Source organism: Otolemur garnettii, unplaced genomic scaffold, assembly GCF_000181295.1.
Source record: "Otolemur garnettii isolate 467f Iridium unplaced genomic scaffold, OtoGar3 scaffold00001, whole genome shotgun sequence".
In the NCBI taxonomy this organism is placed as follows: Eukaryota; Metazoa; Chordata; class Mammalia; order Primates; family Galagidae; genus Otolemur; species Otolemur garnettii.
In genome coordinates this window covers 55,411,011-55,435,489 of record NW_003852396.1, presented here as the reverse complement: position 1 = coordinate 55,435,489, position 24,479 = coordinate 55,411,011, and the positions used below count along the sequence as shown (strand labels likewise).

The window sequence follows — 24,479 nt, the reverse complement described above, 5'->3', positions numbered from 1 at the left end:
CCCGTGGTCCCAGCTACTTGGGAGGCAGAGGCAGGCGACTCGCTTGAGCCCAGGAGTTGGAGGTTGCTGTGAGCAGTGAAGCCATGGCACTCTACCCAGGGGGACAGCTGAGTCTCTGTCTCAAAAATAAAAATAAAAATAACCTTAAATCAGCAATGTATGTGTGGGGAAATCACTGTTGTTTTTATAAATAATAAAGAAGTTCTTTTTATTTTAAGATATATAACGAACAGATTCGTGACCTCTTAGTAAATTCAGGGCCACTTGCTGTCCGGGAAGATGCCAGAAAAGGGGTGGTCGTTCAGGGACTTTCTTTACACCAGGTATGTTTATAGACATCTTTTTCCTTAGAATAGCAAGTGTGATTATTTTGTCACTTTCTTTACCTACTTACTTACTTTTTATCCTGTGGGGTGGGGGGAACCTAATGAAGTACAGATTTAAATGATCAGGGTTTATCTTCAGACTAAATTTTATCTTTTGTTCCTTATCTAACACCCAAGTACCAAGCAGATGATATACACAGTCAATATTTAATAAGACTGAATATATACAAAACATTTTTGTACATCTTCTTTTACCTTTAAAAGACTGAATATATACAAAACATTTTTGTACATCTTCTTTTACCTTTAAAAGATTAACAAATTTTGGTATACATATACCATAAAGTATAATGCAGACATAAAAAAAGAGACTTTACCTCTTATGTGTTTATATGGTTAGAGCTGGATCATATTCTTCTTAGTAAAGTATCTCAAGAATGGAAAAAAAAATACCCTATGTACTCAATACTATTAAGAAATCAATATATAATCACCCACACTTTCATATGAAAGATATAACACAATTATAGCCCAGATAGAAGGAGAGAAAAGGAGGGTGAGGGGTGGGGAGGAGGTGGCCAGGTGGAGGGAGGGTAATTGGTGGGACCTCATCTACTGTGCATATTGCAAGGATACATGTCAAATATATTAATAGTAAAGTATAAATGTCTAAACACAAGAATTACATGAGTGAAGTTAATGCTAAGAAAAAAAAGCCTTCTCCTTTGTTGAAAGTTTATTGAAAAATTTAAAGATAGATTGCTAATTTGTGTATTTTTCTCTCGCTTAAACTTCTTCAGCCCAAATCTTCAGAAGAAATTTTACAGTTACTGGATAATGGAAACAAAAACAGAACACAACATCCCACTGATATGAATGCTGCATCTTCTCGTTCTCATGCTGTTTTCCAGGTAGCAGACCAGTAGATTATCACTCTTAAAATTAAATTTTAAATAAATTAAGCCAAATTCATGGCTGGTAATTTTTATACATAAAGAAAAAAATTCTTTATCTGTAAGACTGCTGCTCTACTTCTCACTACTTCCTTTACAGTTTTGAGAAGATGCTGTCACCAAGAATATTTAAAATAGAGATAATGTAAATAAAAAATAAAAATGTCCCCTTTTGTAAACATAAAGGAAGGCAAAGTGTTCATGATAGAGTTTTGTTTTGTTTAGTTTTTTGGCAAAAAAATTTAGTTTTTCCAATAGTTAATTTTATATTTTGAGTAAGAATTCTCTCCATAGCTATAGATATATAGAACTAATAATTTGGGAAGATAACAATTCACTTTTTAAGGATTGCTCCATAAGGACCATGGTAGTATGTCATAATTGACACAGCATTTTTAGTAATACAAACAAAATATATTACAGCTGACATAGTATTTTTAGGAATATAATTCCAGAAAGAGCTAAACGTAGGCAGTTAACTATTATTTCTTATAGTTCTAGTTTTGTTAATATCCAAATGATAATATAAAGCTTCATTTGAAATGTGCTATGTGAAATTCATTATAAAAGAAAAAAATTGTTATAGTTGTATGAATTCATATCAGATGTAATCATGCCATTCTGATAATCTCAAGTCAAGAAAACTTTTATTAATCTCTTCTCTCTTATCACTGATTCTTTGTGTGTCACTTGTATTGAGAGTAATGTTACCTGTAACACTGAGATTTTCCTGAAATGTCTTAAATTCTGATTAATAAGAGAATTTAATAAAGGGGGTTTGTAATGGAGTAACAGCTTTCCTTCTTCATCTCTTTTAAGTCTGCCATGTAATTTATGTCAGATAAATTACAGATAAATTAAAGCTACTGCTACAGAGTAGCTTTAATTATTTGAATAAATTATGCTTTACTAGGGAATTGAAAATGATGCATAATACTTTATTATGTGGTCATGTGCCACTTAACATTTCAATCAGATACGCTGGTAGTTCCATAAGACTGTAATGGTGATGAAAAATTGCTATCACCTAGTGACATTGTAGTTGAAACGTAGTTGAAATGTCATGGTACATGCATTGTTGACATGTTTGTGGTGATGCTGGTATAAACAAACCTGCACTGTCAATTATACAAAAGTATATAGCACATACAATTATGTATAGTAAATAATAGTTTATAATCAATGATTATGTTATATTATGTACATCTTGTACTTTTTATCATTACTTGAAAGCATACTCCACTTATAAAAAAGGAAAATGTAAAAATGTCATGCCATATTACACTGACATCCATTCTGTTTACACAATCTCTTGACTGGATCCTTTTCTCCTGTGCTAGATTTGTAATCTTCACACAACAACAAAATCACATATATACATATTTCCCAGAAGTACTTGTTAAGTGATGTGTCCTAATAATGCCATTTTTATATATAATATTTTCTTAATTAATAAGAACATAAAAGAGTTCAGAGGATTAGAATACATTTACTTTTCAGTGTGGGTCAAGATTCAAATTCAGCTTTTCTTAAGGGGCAATTTCTGGAGCTATGCAAAGCATTTTGACCACTATCTTTGATTTTCTCTTAAGAACACAGTTTCTTTAGGATCTGTGCCCTCCATCATCATCTCTGTTAATAATTCCATGTTCTAGGTCAAGGAGTATGAGAATACAAATAGCAGTTATTTTCACCTATTAGATCAAGAGTTATTTTTCCTCTGGTACATATATAGAAAGTCTTTTTATTTTTAGCTTTTTTCAGCTTTGGTGATTATTTCCAGTACTCTTAAATATCAGTTAGATTATACCTTATTTAGTTGGCTTTTTAAATGAAAATAATTTTGGATTTTATTCTTTTAAAAATAAGATGTGTTTCTCTTTTAATTATCTTAAATCTTATCTCTTTTTTTCCTATTCTGTAATTTCAAAAAGATTTATTTGCGACAACAAGACAAAACAGCAAGTATCAATCAAAATGTCCATATTGCCAAGATGTCACTCATTGACCTGGCAGGGTCTGAACGTGCCAGTAGTACTAGTGCTAAGGGGACCCGGTTTGTAGAAGGCACAAATATTAATAGATCACTTTTAGCGCTCGGAAATGTCATCAATGCATTAGCAGATACAAAGGTAGGTATTGTATTTTGTAATCATTTGTTAAATATTTTGAAATATTGAAATATATACTTCCTAGAAAGATACTGTTTAATATAATTTTGTTATTAAAAATTTTAGGAGTATATTAATAATGTTTATATTCAGATCAAAGACCTCAGAGAGCCTAGTCTTTTAAATAAAACTGTGATTTTTGTTTTTTAATTTCCAATTTTATAATAAGAATTGGTTAAATAATATATGATGCATTTTCATCACATGTTTTGAACTTGGTTTTTAACGTGACCATTTAATGATCACTACACAGCAAGCATAATAATTGAATTGGCATGAAGACAAAAAAACATGTTTTTGAAAAACTAAATTCTGTTCAGGTTAGTATTTTATACATTATAAAATTGGGTTAATTATTAAAGAGTTTTTTTTTTAAGGAGAGTTTTAAGATATAAAATGTAATGAAATCACCTAATAGTATAATTTTTCCTAGGTGCTTTGGAAACATTTAAAAAATGTTTTACTTAGGGCAGCACCTGTGGCTCAAAGGAGTAGGACACTGGCCCCATATGCCGGAGGTGGTGGGTTCAAACCCAGCCCCGGCCAAACACTGGGAAAAGAAAAAAAAATGTTTTACTTGTACCATATGCCAGAAGTACCTATACAGCACACAGCGTATTTGAAAATCATATATTTGTAAAAATGACTTTTTAAAAAATGTTAATATGGTAATTGAAGTTAAACCAATTTTAACCGGTCAAAAGGTTTCACCTTTGACCTAAACCTGTCAGAAGGTTTAGGAAAATGACTGTTAAGCTAGTTCAAAATGTTAGCTTTTAATTTAGAATAAAGTTTATTAAAATGAGTGGGGAAAATCTTTTTCAAAAATGATACTAACTGAAATCACTTGAAGATTGCAAAAGCAAGATGTCTTTTGCAATCTAAGTTAAAATCTCAAATGTATAGGCAGACAGCATGATATAGAGACTGCTTTTGTAAACTTCAGTCATTCATAGAATTTTTGCCATGTATACTAATACTTAATATTTTAATAATGGTTTCTATTGAGTCATATGTGAGTCAGTATTTAATGAATATCTTATACATGTAAAATCATTTCAAGTAGCACCAACAGTGCACATTCCATGCTATTTGAGAAAGACTGCCATGGTGGAAAGCTCATTGCTACAAAGAGCTGAGGGGACCTAGGACCTATTTCTAGCTCTGTGAATTAGCAGCGATGTGACCCGAGGCAAGTCATTCAACCTTTTGCTTAGCTTCAATTTTATCTTCTATAACATAAAAGATAAACACTGGACAACACAAAGTTGCTTTCCACTTACCATTAAAGTGAATCTGTTTTTGTATAAAAGTTGAACTTCTTAGAAAATTTGTTTGTTACTTTAAAGTCAGATACATCTTTAAGTAAAAGAAAATCTTGAAAAATTAAATTCTTTTAAAACGCTTGGTATTTTTAGATGAATTATCTGTAACATTGTAACTACAATTTTTTTCATATCCATGTGAGATAGTTAAGGAGAGAACAAATTCTATGCCATGCAGAATTATTACTACTACAGAATATTTGCATAAGGTATATATTTGTTTACTTTTTTACTTTTTTAAATTAATGGAAATATTTTTAAATAGATATTTTTAAATAGACATTTTCAAGTAGTTTTAGATTTATAGGAATGTTACTAAAGTAATACAGAAAGATTTCATTAAATATACCCCATACTTAGTTTCCCCTATTGGTAATTTTTCACATTAATATGGTGCCTATGTCACAACTAATAAACCAATATTGAGACATTATTTATTATAAACTAAAGTTCGTACATATTGAGATGGAGGTAATTTTTAAATAGGATATTTGTTTTATAGGATTATTCACTGACTAATTCTATAATATTATTTCAATCACCAATTATATCATAAGTCTGGGCAAAGTTGTAATTCTTATAGTGAAGTGGTAGCAGGTTTGCATTTAAATGTGGAAAATGACATAAGAATTCTTTTTTTGTTCTTTCAGAGAAAGAATCAGCATATTCCTTACAGAAATAGTAAGCTTACTCGCTTGTTAAAGGATTCTCTTGGAGGAAACTGTCAAACTATAATGATAGCTGCTGTTAGTCCTTCCTCTATATTCTACGATGACACATATAATACTCTTAAGTATGCTAACCGCGCGAAGGACATTAAATCATCTGTAAGTGTGTCTATTCTTCCCTTGTTAAGGTGTTAGGTGCATATGATTCTTATAATTCTAATGAAATTGTTAATTAAGGTTGTATTTCTACTAAGTTAGGCAGCTAGAGGTTAGAAATGTCTTTGGTAATCTAGTTAATTGAACAGTTGAATGTTTAAATAGGTTCTCTGCTTAGGTGAGCACCAACACTTTTCAACATGAAAATCTTGATGTGTGAGTTATTCTTTCCAAGCCTCATTTACTTACGTGTAAAGTTGTGATATGTACCCCAGTTTATGAAGTGAATAGTCTTTTCTAAATAATTTGTTTCCATATGCTTTTTTTTTTATTTTTTCTAAAGTAAATTTATTTCAGGTTAATGTCAGGGTACAAAGAACCAGGTCAAAATATTTGATTTTATTAGGTAGAGTCCCTCTTGTCATTATGTCCCACACACAAAATGTGTGCCAAACACCTCCACCCCTTGCCAATTCAGTAAGAACACCCTATTTCCATATTCTTGATGTTTCTATATCAATCTGCATGTATCTCTAGAAATAACATTAATAATTATTGGTTAAGTCAGCATTTTTGCCAGAAGTTTACAGCACTTTAAACACATGATGCATGTTTGAAATTTTAACATCTTAGGGTTTGAAGAAACCTAAAGTTAAAGTGATGTGATGTCTCTTCCTCTTCTCCCTTTCCCCTCTGCTACTTCCATTAAGTACCTGAAGATGAGCAGGTTATTGTCTTCTCCAGAGAACTATTCATATATACTTTTATGTGGGTTTTTCACACTTGTTTTTCATGTAATTCCTAACAAACCCATTGAGGAAAGTACTTTTAGTTCTATTTTACAGCTGAGTAACCCAAGTAAACCAAGGCTCAGAGAGTTATCCTAAATTAGGTAGGTGAGAGATGAGCAGGACCTTTGATAATCATGTATTTAAAGTTAGATGTTTAATGTTCTCTCTGCCATTCCATATATACCGAGGGACCAGTATACAAATAGTGATTTCTTTTGAGTCATTTGTGAGTTAGTCTTTAATGTATATCTTATACATTATTATTTAAAAAGGTAAAATGTAATAAGAACTCCGTAAAAAGTAGTTGAACTCATGAATGGATAGAACATAAAATTATTTCTGAATTTCTTAAAAGTTAGAGGAAACAGAAAACAGAATTTTTACTATATTGTGAATTAATGCTTAAAAGTATTTTTTCTGGCTCAGCGCCTGTGGCTCAAGCCGCTAAGGCGCCAGCCACGTACACCCAAGGTGGCGGGTTCAAATCCCCAGCCCGGGCCCACCAAACAACAATGATGGCTGCAACCAAAAAATGGCCAGGCGTTGTGGCAGGCGCCTGTAGTCCCAGCTACTTGGGAGGCTGAGGCAGGAGACTCGCTTGAACCCAGGAGTTGGAGGTTGCTGTGAGCGTGATGCCATGGCACTCTACCCAGGGGGATAGCTTGAGGCTCTGTCTCAAAAAAAAAGTATTTTTTCTGAGGTAATTTATAATTTCATTTATGTTACTAAAGCATTCAGCAAATGTTCTTATAGATTTTAAATATTTTAAACCTGAACATAATTATCATAGTCTTATAATCATAACTGTGACAAATTCTGAATTCATGGAACTGAATTAATAAAGATATCATGCCATTTTGTTCATGTATGATTCATAATGTGATTATCATCATAATAATTCATATGTAATTATCTCCATATATACAATTATAATTTCTATCTTTCAACAGTTGAAGAGCAATGTTCTTAACCTCGACAATCATATAACTCAGTATGTAAAGATATGTAATGAGCAGAAGGCCGAGGTATGTTTCTTGTTTACATTTTTATACTACTCTCCCTTAGTTTCTCATTTATAGGATATCATAATCTTCATTGTCCAAAAATTTACTGTGTTTTCATATTCCGTGAAATCTGATTAATTCAGTTATTTTTCACAGCTGGAATTTTGCTGGGGCCATGTAAAATGAAGGCAAATAGCTGCTTTTGTATTTTAACTTGTGTTTTATCTCCACTAGATTTTATTGCTGAAGGAAAAACTAAAAGCCTATGAAGAACAGAAAGCCTTTCCTAATGAAAATGACAAAGCAAACGTAATGATTTCAAACCCACAGGAAAAAGAAATAGAAAGGTAAAAATGACATTAAGATCTTATTTTGAGGAATTTATTGCTTTAAAAATCTAGTCAAATATTTTATGTTAATTATCATTTGTTATAATGATGTATAAATAAATATAGATATACACTGTCATAATTTGGAGATAATGCAGATTAGGTTTAAACCATTGCCGTAAGGTGAATATCACAATAAAGCAAGTACTGGATTAAGATACATTAATCTTGAATAGTTCTAGGAAAACAGTAAGGAATTCCTAGATCTAACAAGTTTGGGAATTAGTCCATGCTTTAGGAAACCAAGTACATTAGCATATTAAAGCCTTGGAGAATCCCTATAGTAAAGGAATCTGTTCAACTTTGATTAAAGTTAAGTAAAGTTAAGCATATTTGACATTCTTCAGAGCCAATTATGTCTGTTACTAATATAAGAAACCAACTCCAGCTTAAAGCAATGAGTATTTCACTGTTTTGGAGCTCTAGAATTTGTTAAAAGTGTTTTGGTACCTAAAAGGAAAACAGGAGTCCTCTAGTCTGCGGTAGCTTTCACCTAGATTCAGCTACAACTTATTTAAATTGCATGTTTTACATGAAAAATCCCTAATTTGGAAAAAAATAATAATTTTGTTCTGCCTTAATTTACCCACATGCTCAGATAACTACTTCTCGTTTATTTTTATATGTGGCCTTGTACTTTTTGATGATTTTTATTCCCATATTTTATCTGATCAGTACAACAATCCTTTGAAATAATATTAAGGGAAATAGTGTTTGATCATTTGTGATAATGGCGTGAACTATCACATCTTTCAAGTCTTAAGTTGTCAGTTCACATATATGCTACTTTACAATTATAAGAAGTAATTACTGATTCAACGTCAATGAATCTGTTTTTCATACAGCATACGGTTGATCTATATGTTATTATAAGGAAAGAGCTCAGTTTACACTGGAGATTTTCTGATATGTTTATTTTCTCTTAATTCTAACAGTACAATTCAAGATAAAATTGTTGTTATATTTTATTAGTCTTACAGTGTTTCTAATTATTTCCCACCAATTTTTCAGCGTCTTTTAAAAAATGTCTTAAGTAAAAGTGAGAGGTGATGCCTTGTTATTTAGTCTTATCAAAGACAGCTTTAATTCTCCTAAATTATTATTGTTGTTTTCATTTTGTTGGTCAAACATGGGAGTTGTTCCCATACAACCAAATTATCTCTTTCTTAATGGAAGTTTCTTGAAAATTAAGGGACTATGGCAAGAAAATAGTATAGCACTTAATATTCATTATGTATCATCTTAAAATATTGGTGTAGGTTTTTTTTTTTTCCATTTGAACATTTTTTTAGGACTCTTTCTGTTTTAAAATAATACTTTTATGAAAAGTAGCTCTCTAGAGACCTTTGATACCTATTCCCTTCCTCCTATCCTAATCAGTAAATACCACAAACTAAAATAAGTCTGGACCACAAAATTGATAAATATTTATCTTTGTCCTTGATAAAAAGTTACAGAAAACTAAAAAATTATCTTTGGGTATAACCTAAAGATAACTTATCAATTCATTTACTGGCATTAGCGTTGGTGTAACATAATACAATGAAATTGCAATGTTTGTGCATATTTCCTATGAAATATTTATTACTTGGACAAAAACTACAGTAAAGTCAATGTATTGTGGCTTGTATTCATTGCCAACAGAGTTTCATTAAGAGCTACTGACGTAAATTGGCAGTGTTTTTAACACCAGTCCTTACAAATATATCTTAAATTTCTGGCCAAAGAACATTTATTTTTAAATGCATATGCTTGATTTTATTTTATTTTTCACAGTTGACTTTTCTTTGAGATTTTTGCCTATTTGTGACTGTTTATACTGTTATTGTAGCTCAAAGCAGATCTGTAACTTAAAAATGCATATATATTTTTATAAAGTGAAACTATCACTGGGACCAATGTTCTGCTGGCTCCAAAGCATGCAGGATTGTAGGTTCCATCCAGAGTTTTTGTAGAATTTAATAAGCTTGATGTCTTTGTGCATTTGGAGATCTGAATCAAGTCCTCAACTTGGATTTTCTAGAGCTATGCTTCCCTTTGGAGTAAGCACACTGTAACAGCTCTTCTATGGTTTACCACATTTTAAACTTGGACATTTTGGGTCCTGACAGTGTCAGTTGACTTCTAGCCAGGCTGTAGGGGGTACCTAACCGTATGGTGTGTTTTCATTATAACAAATTCTGAAGCTAAAACCTGGCTCTCTCACTTTCCCTAGGGGGTTATGGAGGAACCATATGATTATGCCTCCTACTGTTCATTTCCTCACAATGAGCCAACACCAAAACAGCACATAATGCTGTGCTGTGGCCTTGTAAATGAGATAGTGCGGGTACAGGTTATTGTCCTTTTCATATAAATATAAAATATTTTATTTTTGCTAAATAATTTAATAACATACCAAATGTAAACATAGACAAAATTCAGTATATTACAAATACCAGGGGGCTTATAATGCCTATATTTTCCATAATATCTTCCTTGAGAGAGAAAAACCTAAGTAGTAGAAATAAAGTTAATAACTTTTTCAATGCATTTTTATAGTAGAAAATGTTCAACCTACTTGCTGTTTATCATTGAATATAATTTTGTGTAATTTTACTTATATTCTTTAAGTAAACTTTGTATGATTTATCACAAAATTACTGAGATTCTATAACATATTCTATTTTTGATAGATTTCAAGAAATTCTGAACTGCTTGTTCCAGAATCGAGAAGAAATCAGACAAGAATATCTGAAGCTAGAAATGTTACTTAAAGAAAATGAACTTAAATCATTCTATCAACAACAGTGCCATAAACAAATAGAAATGATGTGTTCTGAAGACAGAGTAGAAAAGGTATTTAACAATTGTATAATTCAGTTTCAAAAACATGGGACTTTTAATTCTAGAAATCTAATAAGCAGGGTTACTTATTCTCTACAAACACCTGGAAATACTGGAGAAAATGTAACAAACATTGTTTTAAAGGCATAATTAAATGTACAAGAAAGAAATTTAAATTCCTGGGTGTAAGAAACAAAATGAACCTCCCCCACAAAAAAATTTTCATTTCAACTGTTATTTTACTGATGGTATATGGAATCTTAACTTGAAGTTCATACAATCACGGAGAGTATTTACCAAAGATAGCATAGTAGGAACAGTCTATCCCAGATGTAGGCAATGGTCTTCAACTTAAACCAATCAGAATTTTTTTTTTCAGGGAAGAATTTTCTCAGTAATATTATTAGGTGTGCTAGTGTGTGGTCCTGATACAGAGCAGGCCAAGTTTTAATCAGTTTTATTATTGTTTTCAAATACAATAGTGTACTGGCCCTGTTGCCTCCATACACACAGACCACTCCCACATCTGTTTTTGATGTACGCCATTATTCGAGCAAGAAACACAAGGGAAACAGTAAGTTAGAAATGAGAGCTTCTTATAAAGTCAGGAAATTCCAAGGTCTGTATTTTTCATGCTTGAGGTATACTAGAAAAGAAAAATCTTTCCAACTAACACCAATTGTCTCACTTAAGACTGTCCCCACAGGTATACTTTTCACAATGATTGAAGTTTAAATTATTACAACTCATGTATTTTGATTGGAAAACACCTAAAGTTGAGAAATTAATATACTAAATAGAATCAAAGGCGTGAAACCACTAGAAAAAGTGGCAGAAGCAATGCAAACCCAGGCTAGAGAAAAAGACACTCAATTCTAGCCACTAGTGAACTCATAGTCTGAAATTATACAACCCATGGAGAAATAATCCTCCCTGACAAGAATCAGTAGACTTAGCAAATTAGACAGAACCCCTAAAAAATTAAGATTCTAAAGCAATCTGGTAAAAACTATAAAATGAACAAAGTTGTAGAAGAATGAATGATAAAGAAACCAAAGTTTAAGACACCAGGAAAAGTACATCTAGATATAAGGAAAAATACATGAAACTTCTATTTAAAACTCACTTTATAGATATAATTTAATTCTCAGAAAAACTTAAAAGATATTTCATAATATTATCCTCATAATCAAGAAAATCAAAAGCACAAGTAAGTCATTTTGCCCAAGATCCCATAGCTCATAAGTGGCTGAGCTATGGTTTAAACTCAGGCAAGCTATTTTTAAAGCCTGTGCTCTTGGGAGGGGATGAAAAGGCCAGGAGGAGGGAGGGTATCTGGGGGGACCTCACCTAATGTGCATAATGCAATGGTACATTTCAAAAAAGAGTATAATTGTCTTACCACAGCAAATAAGTTTAAACTAAGTGATGGATGTGTTAATCAGTTCAATGTAAGCATTTCACATTGTATATCAAATCATTACACTGAACCCCATAAATGCATCAGTATACACATTTATGATTTAATAAAAAAATATATAAAGCCTATGCTCTTATCCCTATACTTTTTTTGCATGTTAGGTGACAGGTTAAGAGGGAATTAAGGAACTGGGAGATAGATTTGAGAAAATTGTACCAAATGCAGCATAGAGATAACCTATATGAACAAAATGTAATAAGAAAAAATTATGAATGTATTTATCTAATATTCATTCCAGAAGATATTTAAGGAGAAAGGGCAATATGCAAAAACTTACGGCTAATATTTTCAAGGGCCAGTTAGATGCTAATTGAAGAAGTTTGAGTTCTGAGCGGTATAAAATAAATATATACTTAGACATGTGGAGATACAGATCTCCAAAGATTCCTAAGAATAAGCATTTGGAAAATATTGGATAATTATTCCTCACAACTTTGATGTTTACTGATTTAATTTAATTGTTGCATCTATTTTATGTAATGTAATTGCACAGGTGATACATACATAGGATGTATTTGTATTTTACTCATTTTAAAACTTTATCTTATAAGTAAGTACTTAGTCCTCTAAGATTTCCACCTTAAACATGTCTTTTTTTTCCCACCTTCACAGAATTAACTATTGTTTAAAAATGTTTTATTTCTTAATGTTCAAGAACCATCAAATCTTAGAGCACTTAAAAAACTGCCATTTCATTTTTATAGCTTATAAAATGGGAAAGATAATATACTAAAAATTATAAAGCATTTACTAATGTATCATTGATACCACTTTATCAGTAGCTATTAAATTATACTATCAAGATTACTACCTACCAATTGTTTTTTATTCGTTATATATTATTGAAAATTTCTTCTTAATTTTGTTTTTCATGATGCATCTAAAATGTTACATTCTCTTAAGGCAGAAAAGAAACTAAATTTAGATCTTTGATTTTATTTTTTCCTGCTATGTTTGTACTTTAACCTTCTTGAAATGCAAAATTGTTACCAGTATTTTTTGATAAATGTTAGTGGCTTCCAACTAACAGGATATCTCATAGGATTAATTTATCAATTTATTGTTGTGAACCCCTTTCATGTGCTTATGAATTTTTCAAATACTACCATCTTATGCATGGTCTGACAATTAAGTTTGCAAATTCATCCTAGAAAAAGTGCTACATACCTCACTGAATTTCACTGTGATCATCTTCTAATTAACCCCCTTGGAAAACTATGCACCAATGTCAGTGCCTACCTTAGCCCACCCTTCAAAATAATTTTAGAACTCTTTTTTGGTAATGGCCATCAAAGCTGTCATTGTATGGCACACAAAAACATGCAACAATGATACATTCTACTCAGCAAGATACTGCCACATGTTGACCTGAACACAGCTATGAGACACTGATTTGCCAGCATCCTGAAACCTTACTGAGTTTGTACAGTGCTGCCATTGAAAGCACATGGTGGCAAGTTCACAAACTTAATTGTCAGCCCGGTACAATGACAGTCCTGATGGTCATTCTAAAAGAGTTCCAGATGTGCTTTGAGGAGTAAATGAGGCACTGGCATGGGTGCATACCTTCCAAGGGGAGTAATTTGAATGTGAGCATAATGATATTCAGCAGTGAGGTATGTAACCCTTCTTCTAGGATGAGTTCATGAACTTAATTAATAGTCAAGTCTTCATATATTATAATAATTATACATTTTATTGTAATTATTAGCCCTTCTTATAGTTTTCTATGGAAATAATAATTCTTTTCAATTTTATGTAGATAACCGGTAAATACCTGTCAATTTTTTTAACGTACAGTTACCTAACTTACTTTTTGACAAAAGACAAGAAATGTAGTCCTGGGAAGCTGATACTGGCTTAGTATCTCAACATTTAAACTCTTACTGAACAGTTTAGTTTATATGTAAAGGCTTGTGCTAGACACAGTAGAGGTAAAGAAAAGTATGAGATGGCATATGCCTTTCGATTATTTACATTTTAGTTGGAGCAATAAAATAATAAAAATTACAGCACACTGTATGATTATCATGTAAGTACTAGTAATAAAAACAGGTAATATTATTGAATACTATGTATTAGACATTTTTTCAAGATTCTTTGCGTAGATAATATTTCTGAGATTACTATTTCAGGCCTCTGAGATAGATCCAATAGTATTACCATTTGTGAGGAATGGAGGCATTGAAAATTCAAGTCATTTGAATGGAGTTATTAGCTAATAATGTGGCAGAACCATTATTAAACTTCAGCTGTCTGCCTTCAGAGTTTGCACTCTTAAACACGTTGCTATACTATAAATGCTATAACTATTCAGAAGAGAAAACAGTGCCTTCCTGTTGTGATTACAAAAGGCTTCTTGCTGGAAAGATGAAATGTGTACTGAACCTTGCATGAGAATGTCAATGGGAGTACTGCAAACAAATACAATGTAGTTAAGATAGGATATCAGTTTGACCAGAGCAGAGCATTATTTGTAGGACAATATGATATAGGACAATATCATTCAAAATTCCCTACCAATTCCCACTCCCTTATCTATAGCAGATATCATCGATCAATCACCGTACACTTTCACTGAATCTGCAAGTAGCCAGAGCTAACCACTGTGGATGGATTAGTATTGGCACATTATATAAATAAGACCTATTTGTTATATTGGGAATTACTGACAATAAATAAGAAAGATAGAATAGTGAGACAGATTGTAAAAATGTTGGTTGCCAACATTAAAATCTTATTTTTTGTAGCTGAAAGCAGTCTTCAAAGCATTACCAGAGTTTAGAATGACAGTACCCTTTTTAAAAAATTTGAATATTATTAATTTAGTACAGTTAATAAGCTTGGTCTATTTGATTCCTCAAACTAATTTCGATGATTGTTATTTTACTCTGTCTTAATTTCCCCAGTGAATTTTGAATGTGGGTGTCTAGGATGATAGTAGAGTAGTGGAATGAGTTTGACTGGTTTCTTTTTCTTGTTTTTCTGTTTCCATCTTTATTCTTTTACTCAGTATCCTAACCTTTTTTCAAACTTAGTTGCCTTTTATAGTCTCCTACTTGTGTTCATTTGAGGCCACATAGTCCCAGGTTTTATAGCTGTTCTTATGAGAATAGGTAAACAATGGAGATGAAAAACGAATATTGATTAAAGCCATTGGAGAAAAATAGGAAAACATCTTGCAGGGGTGTCCAGCCTTTTTCCTTTTCTGCCATACATTGAAAAGTATGAGAGTTGTCTTGGGCCACATGTTAAATACAATAACACTAACAAAAAGTAATGAAAATGTCCTGGCATACTCTATGAGATACAGATAGGCAAAACAGTCCTCAAATAATCTATAAGCAGCCTGTGGGTCGTAGGTTGGATGCCTCTGATTTGAATTGTTTTGTTTTGTTTTGTTTTTACAAAGAACTTTCAAACCGTAGTCTAACCAAACTGCTTCCTAAGACAAGGAATGTTTATAAGTTTTGGGCCCTTTCCAAAAGAGGTTTATTGACAGAGGTGCTAAAAGAATCTCATAACATTGATTCACCTATAAAATAGTTCTGGAATATGAACTCTGAAATCAGAATGAAAGTGAAGCTCCTGGGTAGATTTATGGCCATTTCAATAATCTGTAAGATTATTTTTAATGAAAAAGTATTAGCAGTCCTTTTCCACAAAGCATTAGTAACACCTAAAATTTTAGAATTATACTAGAACCCTGGGAGGCCGCGGTGGGTGGGTTGCTTGAGCTCAGGAGTTCAAGACCAGCCTGAGCAAGAGCAAGACCCCATCTCTACTAATAATAGAAAAACTAGCTGGGCCTAGTGGTGGACTCCCAGCTACTTTTGAAGCTGAGGCAAGATCACTTTAGCCCAGGAGTTTGAAGTTGCTGCAAGCTATGATGATGCCACGGTACTCTCTACCCAGGGAAACAGAGTAAAACTGTCTCAAAAAACAACAAAAATTTTAGAATTACAGGTTGTTCTCTCTTAAGACTTTTGTGGTCTTCTGGGGATTTTGTTAACTATACAAAGCTTTTCTGAAACCTCAATGGGAAACATTTCACTATAATGTCAGGGTTTCACATGCACATTTTGGAATTCATTTCAGAGCAATAGCTCAATAGAAGTAAGCTGATGGAAAATGTCCTCGTCTAGAATCATCATAAAGGATACATTTGGTAGCTTTTTTTTTTTTTTGAGACCCAGTCTCAAGCTGTCGCCCTGGTAGAGTACCATAGTGTCATTATAGCTCACAGCAACCTCCAACTCTTGGGCTCAAGCAATCCTCTTGCCTCAGTTTTTCTATTCTATTTTTGGTAGAGATGGCATTTTGCTCTTGCTCAGGCTGATATCAAACTCATGAGCTCAAGCATTCTATCCACCTCAGCCTCCCAAAATGCTAGTATTACAGGCATGAGCCACAGCACCCGGCTTGATAGACATGTAGAAGTAAAAAGTTGAAAACAGACCTTTTGGCATTTTTAGTTAAGATTTTCTGTATTAAATGCTATTGCAATCAGACCTACAGATCATTTCCTGTCCTAGTTTCTAAGAGTCCCCACAATAATTCGTTTAAATATTAAAGCAAAATAAAGATAATTTAGTTGTCTGCCTTCTGGCAGATCCAATATTTTCATCTTCATTTTTCATATATTGTGACTCAAAGAACCACTGAGATTGACTTGCCTAAATTTTCACACCTGCCACATCACATAAAAAAGTCAAGAAATGACAGCCTCCACCTTCTGTTATAGCACTGAATCTAAAGTTCAAGTTTCAGGTCCCCTTTCCAATTTATTTAGAACTTCAAAGAGATTTTCTTTATATGGATTCCCTCTGTCAATATTGTTATATTAGAAATTAAAACAGATTTACAAAAATACATTTATATATTCATTTAAAACCAACTTATTGTATGATTACATAAATAACATTTTTATGAAAAATAGCTAATTTTCTAAAACAAATAGGAGGAAGAGTGACATTGTTCTAAATTTTTGCAAATTTAATGACTGACTTTTTACATCAACTGTATTCTCATATCTACATCTTTGTTAGACATAGTGTTGTAATACTACGTATCATTTACCCTCTGGAAAATTTTACAGCAAACTTAAATATATGAGCGAATAAGAATACAAAAGGCTAATAACTTTTTAGTGTATTGTAAAAATGTTTTTGACCTTAGTGTCTGAGATCCTTAGGAATCCTATAGCACATTTGGAGAACCTTGCATTGTAGCGTTCTGTCACAGTTTTCTTCCTAACATTCTAATCAGTTTGATAGGTTACGGTTTGTTTTGTTTTAGCCTTTTAATCACCCAGCCTTTTATTTTTTTTTTTTTGAGGGGTTTTGTTTTGTTTTCGTTAATGTCTTAACTTGAGAAACAGTGACTGACATATAATTAACGAGAGAAACAACAATAAATAGTCAAAAGCCTTGGCAAGAATGACAGTGTCTAACAACCATTTTTCCTTCGTCCCCTTCTCCCTGACCCCTATATTTCCCTTGAAAGGAAAGTCAAGTGAAATTTTATGGATATCTAGGATTTGGTTGTGGCATCATGATAGCTATCTTTACCTTTCCTGATCTTAAATCTTTCATAGGCTCATGTATATCCTAATGAAGATAACCATGTTTTTGGTTGTATGTTCCAAATGTCAATAATACATCTTTTATAAAAGTAATTAAGAAAAAGATATTTATCTCCCAAAGAGGATGTGGTTTTTGATGAAGTTTATATCTAGTTCCTGCTATTTTTCTTTTTTTAGTACCCTGCCTCCAAAACTTGTTCTAATCTATGGGGATTTATTTCAGATATACCCATCAAGTCTGATAATTATTGAATTTAGTGTCTATTGGCAAATAGCCCAGACAGTTCAAGATATTCTGGCCCATGTTTCCATGATAGTGTTTAAGACTCCTTAGGGTAAGAAAACAAAAGACTAGTTTGAATCTCAGTTTGTGCCTAAGTAAAATTGCAAAAATATTCAGAATATCCATGATAGGTCCTGAACCATTCAACAGGCGAGATCAGATACTGATAAGCACTGCAATATAAGATCTCTTTTCTATCATTTTATTAGCAAACAAAGATCAATAAATCACTTTATTTCTTCACACCTTTCAAACTGGAGAAAAGACAGAGCAGGTTATACATCTGCTTTGATTTTAAATAAGATCACGGAATTTATCTGACCTGGTATGAACTTTTCAAATACAGCATACTGAAAGGAAAGTATTTTAGTGCACACATGAACACACAGGGCTATTATAGTCTACAATTTGGTTATTATATTTCTGAAAGCCATAAATTCTCAACATGTAATTTTATAAAAATGATTTATAACTCAATTTTCTGTTTTCCTATAAACACTATTTTTGTGAAGCTTCAAAAAGGAAATGTATTTGAATATAAAAGTATAGTCTAACTTGATTGACTACAGTAACACCTGTAAGAAAATATACTAGCTTATTAATATCACATCAAAGATAAAAATCAGGTTTTCTGTTAAATAAATTGTGTTTTATTCAGGCCACTTGCAAGCGAGATCATAGACTTGCAATGTTAAAAACTCGTCGCTGCTACCTGGAGAAAAAGAGGGAGGAGGAGCTGAAGCAATTTGATGCAAATACTAATTGGCTCTGTCGCGTGGAAAATGAAATGAAACTCTTAGGCCAAAATGGTCATATTCCAAAGGTACACATGCGTTTGTGTGTTTAGATGTAATTTTGTAAGAACTGAGCCCTTAAAACCCATTAACTTTTTAACTGAGTAAATATCTTTAATATGACAACTATTGCCCATGTCTCTGAGATTTAATTATTTCATTTTGTTGTTAATTAATTGAATATACCTTCCATTTGCAAATAACCTACTTGATTTATGTTTTCTGTACTTTTACAAGAGTAAGTTACTTTTAAATTTTACTAATCTTACGTGATTGCATCCTTTTATGTAGCAGTTCTTTAATTCTGTTTCAAAGTAATCTTGAGGATTCATCAGGTAGGTAATTTGTTTTAAATCTTGATATTTTGTGCAGAAATAGTTTTAAATGTGGTCTCTATTGTATTGTGGCTAAAGAAAGTTGATTTGAAAGATTTTTGTGTTTAACTGAAGACATGCCAACTTAGAATGGCAAACAGTTACATTTGCAAAATGCAGGGATGAGTAATGATAACTAATCACTGTATTATGTTAGAATTGTGTTCTCCTAGAAAGTTACAGTAATCTACAGTAAGGTAGTTCATTGGTAATTTAATACTTCCAAAATGTTATCAATATTTTCATCATGCTTGTCATTTCATGATCATAATTTATTATTTCATCTCTAGTCTCAAGTTTACCCCTAGGCTAGAAAAAGAGAAAAGAAAGGGAAAAGTGATATCTGTATCAGGAGAACAAAGATTTTTAAAAAATTCATAGCAGACCATCAGTTGGCTAGAATTATGTCAAATGGCTAGCCCTGGGTACAAGGGAGTGTTGAAGTCTGGAAAAGTGCCTTTTTTTTTCCTTTCTTTGGTTGGTTGGTTTCTTTTGTATAATCACCCTGAACAAAATTAGAAGAAAATGAATATGGGAGAAGCAGCTAACAGTAACTAGAAAGTAACAACTTCATCCAAATATCTACTACTTTAAAAGAACAACTTTTCAATTTTTTTCTAAAATGAGAAACAACTAAAATCTTTACTTTGGTGCTGTGCTTCTGAAATTCTGTTACTGTTTATCAGCTAATTAATATTTAGCCTTCTAAAATCTTCACATTTCTAGAAGAGCGTACCAGACTGAAAATAGATGAAAGAGTATGTGAAATATTTAGTAACAAATGCTAGTGATCCTTAATATTTGCAGATATTAGCCAAAGCATCATTATTAAGAGAATGGGCTCTGGCTCACTGCCTGTAGTACAGTGGTTACAGCGCCAGCCACATAAACCAAGGCTGGTGGATTTGAACCTGGCGGGGCCAGCTAAAGCAACAATGACAATTACAACAATAACAAAAAAAAATAGCTGGGCATTGTGGTGGATGCCTATAGTCCCAGCTACTTGGGAGGCTGAGGCAAGGGAATCGCTTAAGCCCAAGAGTTTGTTGTTGCTATGAGCTGTGACGCCACGGCACTCTACCCAGGGCCACAGTTTGAGACTCTATCAAAAAGAAAAAAAAAGAGAGAATGGACTCTTTGTTTGTCTAGCAGTGGTTGTAAGTGGTTATCTTATTATTATTAAAGCTCAGACATGACTAGAGAGAAGAGAATAGCAATGGAAGTCAATGATGACAGTTCAGAGTTATAAGGGAGCAGCAAGCAGTAGGTAACCTGTTTCCTAAGAAGAAAATATAAGACAAATAGTTCCTTAGTGTTGAGATTTATTGAGTATCAGTCCAGAATTTGATTTATACCTCAGTCATTCTGAAAATCATCAGAATCTCTTATTAAAAGTATATTAGCCAGTATACTCTAGTAATATTTTACAGTAGTAAAACTTAATTTGTAAAGCATTTTTAAATATTCCCTTGCACCCCTCCACCCCCAAAAAGCTGAAGTTAGTGTATTTGGTAATTCTGTTACTTGACAGTTGTTTTAAATAGCAACTCTAACATTAATTGTGTAACTTTGGACAAACCATTTAACATCAGTGTCTTAAATTCTCACCTGTAAATATATTTAAGAGATTCTGAGCTTAAATGAACTACTGTATTCAAAGGCCTAACAGCACTTAAAAAAAAATGTAATTGTTGATTGATAGAATTTTACTAATAGTCTAAGCAACAACATCAGTAGCCAAAACAAGGTGCACAAAGAAGGAGGATAACAAAGTTAGCGTCATCATATAGAACATTTTCTGTTTGTCCTCCAGAACAATGATTCCAACTGTTTGAGGGGATCATAGATGTCTTTGAGAATCTAATCAAAGCTATGCAGATTTTTTTAATCTCAAATGGAGATCGAAAAGATCACATTCATTCAATTTTGTGTATTTTTAATTAAGTCATTTAAGTTTCCTAAAGCCTTTTCATTAGTACTTTAAGAATATCTACCTTAAAAGGCAAAAGCATTTTTAAAGTACTATATCCATTTTAAGATGATATAATGATTTAAAAGGCATAAGCAAAAAAAAAGCAATGACTCATCAGTGAATTCTAATAGGTATTGTCTAGGATGGCTTATAAAAGATAATTTCTAAACTTCCATGCTAGATCCCTGTCATCTAAAAATGCAGAGGCTCATAAAATGTAGCGCTCTCTACCAGTGTACCTAAAGAATACTGAAACCATATCTGGATGAAGTATTTTGAAAGAAAACACCTGATAACCCTGGCCAAATTGGTATTTCTCATTTAATGTACAAGAGCTGATTCTCTTAGATAGATAGCAGATGTTGAATGTTGACAGTACTTTTTGGTTTGTTTCACTTATTTAATTGGTTATTTGGAGACTATGTATACCAAAAACAGTCATAGTCTTAAGATTATCTTTTTCTAAACTATATAAAATTGCAAATATTTCTGTTAACATTAAAATTTGACCTTCTTTAAAAATAACTGGAGCTTCTTTCATTTTTTAATTATTACTTATGGGTATGATATTTTAATAGATTATTTAGCCCTTCTAGTGGGCAGAAACTTTCTCGTGAAGGTTCCAAAATAATTTTTGGTTTGTGGTCACCTCACCCTATTCAGCTGTACAGTTCAGTGATATTAAGTATATTCGTAAAAAAATTTTAATATGTATATATGTAGTTTTCAGATGTTACTAGGGTGTCTTCACCTCTCAGGAGCCTGATTTAATTTTTACCGTGCTCATGTTATAATTTAGTATGTTTGTTCATGTAACATTCTTCTTTATAGCTCAAGTCCAACTTGGGAAGTACTTAAGAACTTATTTACTATTAAAGAGGCAAAAAATGGCTCAGCACCTATAGCTCAGTGGGTAGGTTCAAACCCAGCAAATAGCCAGGTGTTGTCGCAGCTGCCTATAGTCCCAGCTACTTGGGAGGCTAAGGCAGGAGAATCACTTAAGCCCAAGAGTTGGAGGTTACCGTGTGAGCTGTGACACCACGGCACTCCACCCAGGGCAACATAGTGAGACACTGTCCCAAAAAATTAAAATAAAGAGGCAAAAAAGTCAACAATTGTAGAAATTTACTAGTTCACCTTTGTTATCCCATATTTATCAAAAGCTCCCAATATAAAAAATGACATAGTATTCTTTTAATTATCATCACTACCACTAATTTGTTTTCGCTTTTTGTCAACTTATTAGTGTTTGTAAAGTTAATATTATTTGGATTATTTTTAGTAAATTTTAAAATTTTTCAATATGATCAAATCTAATTTTTCTAGCAATATATCTTCTAGAACTATCTTATTTAAGTTTAATTTTATTTTTTATATGTTGGATTTTTTTTTTATTTCAGGTTAATATAAGGGTACATAAAATTAGGTTACATTATTCTTATTTGTAAGGTAAAGTCCAAGCTATAGTTGAGTTTTTCACACAGGAAGTGTGTTCTATAGCCCCACATTGTACCCAAAAAGTGGAAACTTACTAAATACCCCTCCCCCTCCTTCCCTTCTTGAATTTAATTATGTTTTTCTTTTGTTTGGGCCTGTAGTTGTTAAATTTACAAATAATTATTATACGTAATCATGAGGCACAAAATGTTTCAATACATATCATGCATGGTGATTAGATCAGAATGATTAACATATCCATCTCAAACACTTAGCATTTCTTCTTTTTTTTTTTTTGAGACAGTTTCACTGTGTCTCCCTCAGTAGAGTGCTGTGGTGTGTCACAGCTCACAGCAACCTCAAACTCTTGGGCTTAAGCAATTCTTTTGCCTCAGCCTCCCAAGTAGCTGGGACTTATGCCTGGCTGTTTTCTTGTTGCAGTTGTTTACCTGGACTGGGCCTGGTTCAAACCCGCCACCCTCAGTGTCTGTGGCTGGCACCATAACCACTGTGCTACAGATGCCGAGCCCAAACACTTAGCATTTCTTTGTGTTGGGAGCATTCAGTTTCCCCCTCTAGCTATTTGAAAATATATATAATTGTTAATTATAGTCATCTACAGTAGGGGAGAATGCTGGAACTTATTCTTCCTATCTAACTATAATTCTGTATCCTTTAACAAATCTTTCTTTATCCCTTCCTTCCCCCTACCCTTTTCAGGCTCTGAAGAACTCTCTTAAGAAGGGCTTTTGTACAACTGAATATGAACCTAGAATTGATTTTTAAGTCTTTGTTTTTAGGAACTTTATTACAAGTAGCGTGAAAAATATTAAAATTAAAACTTTTTATTCCCATTTCCCCCAAATCTTACCTTCAGTTCTTTTTGCTACAGATATTTTCACAACTGAAATAATTTTCTAATTAGAAGCCATTATTTCCTATTCTGAGACATAACTTGATAAAGGGACTAATTCAACATCACACAACTCTAGACAGAGATTCATTACTTCCGACTTTCAAATTGGTGCCATTTTCTCTATACTCTTCTGTATTATTTACTTTTTAACACCCTAAATCTATCCACACACTTTGTGGCTTACTGCCACAAACCTAATTCAGACTTCCACCCCATCCCCCCCATTATTCAACTGCTACATTTAATCTTCATGCTTTTGTTCAGGTTTCATGCGACTCATGTTCTACATAGCCACCGAAATGAGCTTTCAAAAGGTAACCCCCATCTTACGGCTTTTCAGTGCCTTCTCCCTGGAAGAAATTCTCTATTATGATTTACCAGGCCAAGCATGGTCTGGCATCTGAACACTTACCAAGTTTTACCTATCACTTCTCTTTATACTTTATACTAGCCTACTTATAGTGACCAGAATAGGCCATGCTCTTCCAATCAGAGTCAGTTATTAGTGTTCAAGGCAAAAGAGTCAAATTATAAACTTAGTTTTCCAAAGATAACAAGCTAGTCAAGACCCATTATTGCCTAATGTAATTATACAATCAAGCCTTGTCCCTTTAAAAGAAGAGTGATAGAAGAAGATAAATGGATCATGTCCTCTAAAATTTTAGTCAAGTAAACTGATCTCTATAAAGGCCATATATTAGGCTTAAGTTAGGATTTGTTTTAAGGTTAAGCCCATCTCTAAAATCATATGGCAAATCAGCCAGGGCTCTAACTATATTATCCTGGCTCCTAATATATCTCAGACAAACAGAATGACATTGTTTCTCTGTTGTAGTCCCTATCACTGGCATAAGAAATATTTTTAAAAAGAAAAGACAACAGCTTTGAGCTTTTAGAAAACCAAGGAGTCAACTGCAGGTTGGGAAGGAGTTTTATTAAAACTGACTTCATTTTAATATTCTTAAATAAATATGAAGTATGTTTTGCATTGTTTTCGCAAGCTAAAGCTAAAATGGATTATGGGTTTATG

The 24,479-nt window shown here is 32.6% G+C and overlaps 1 protein-coding gene across 1 annotated transcript in view; it reads left to right on the top strand.

Annotated features, from left to right (window-relative positions):
- Positions 1-24,479, top strand: part of KIF18A (kinesin family member 18A) — an 81,688-nt gene that overhangs the window by 16,943 nt on the left and 40,266 nt on the right. Inside the window, exons 4-11 of the mRNA XM_012801680.2 lie at positions 219-323; positions 1,127-1,237; positions 3,214-3,411; positions 5,426-5,602; positions 7,341-7,415; positions 7,629-7,741; positions 10,459-10,621; positions 18,615-18,779. Of these exons, the coding sequence (XP_012657134.1) occupies positions 219-323; positions 1,127-1,237; positions 3,214-3,411; positions 5,426-5,602; positions 7,341-7,415; positions 7,629-7,741; positions 10,459-10,621; positions 18,615-18,779 (1,107 nt within the window). The remainder of the gene's footprint in view (positions 1-218; positions 324-1,126; positions 1,238-3,213; positions 3,412-5,425; positions 5,603-7,340; positions 7,416-7,628; positions 7,742-10,458; positions 10,622-18,614; positions 18,780-24,479) is intronic.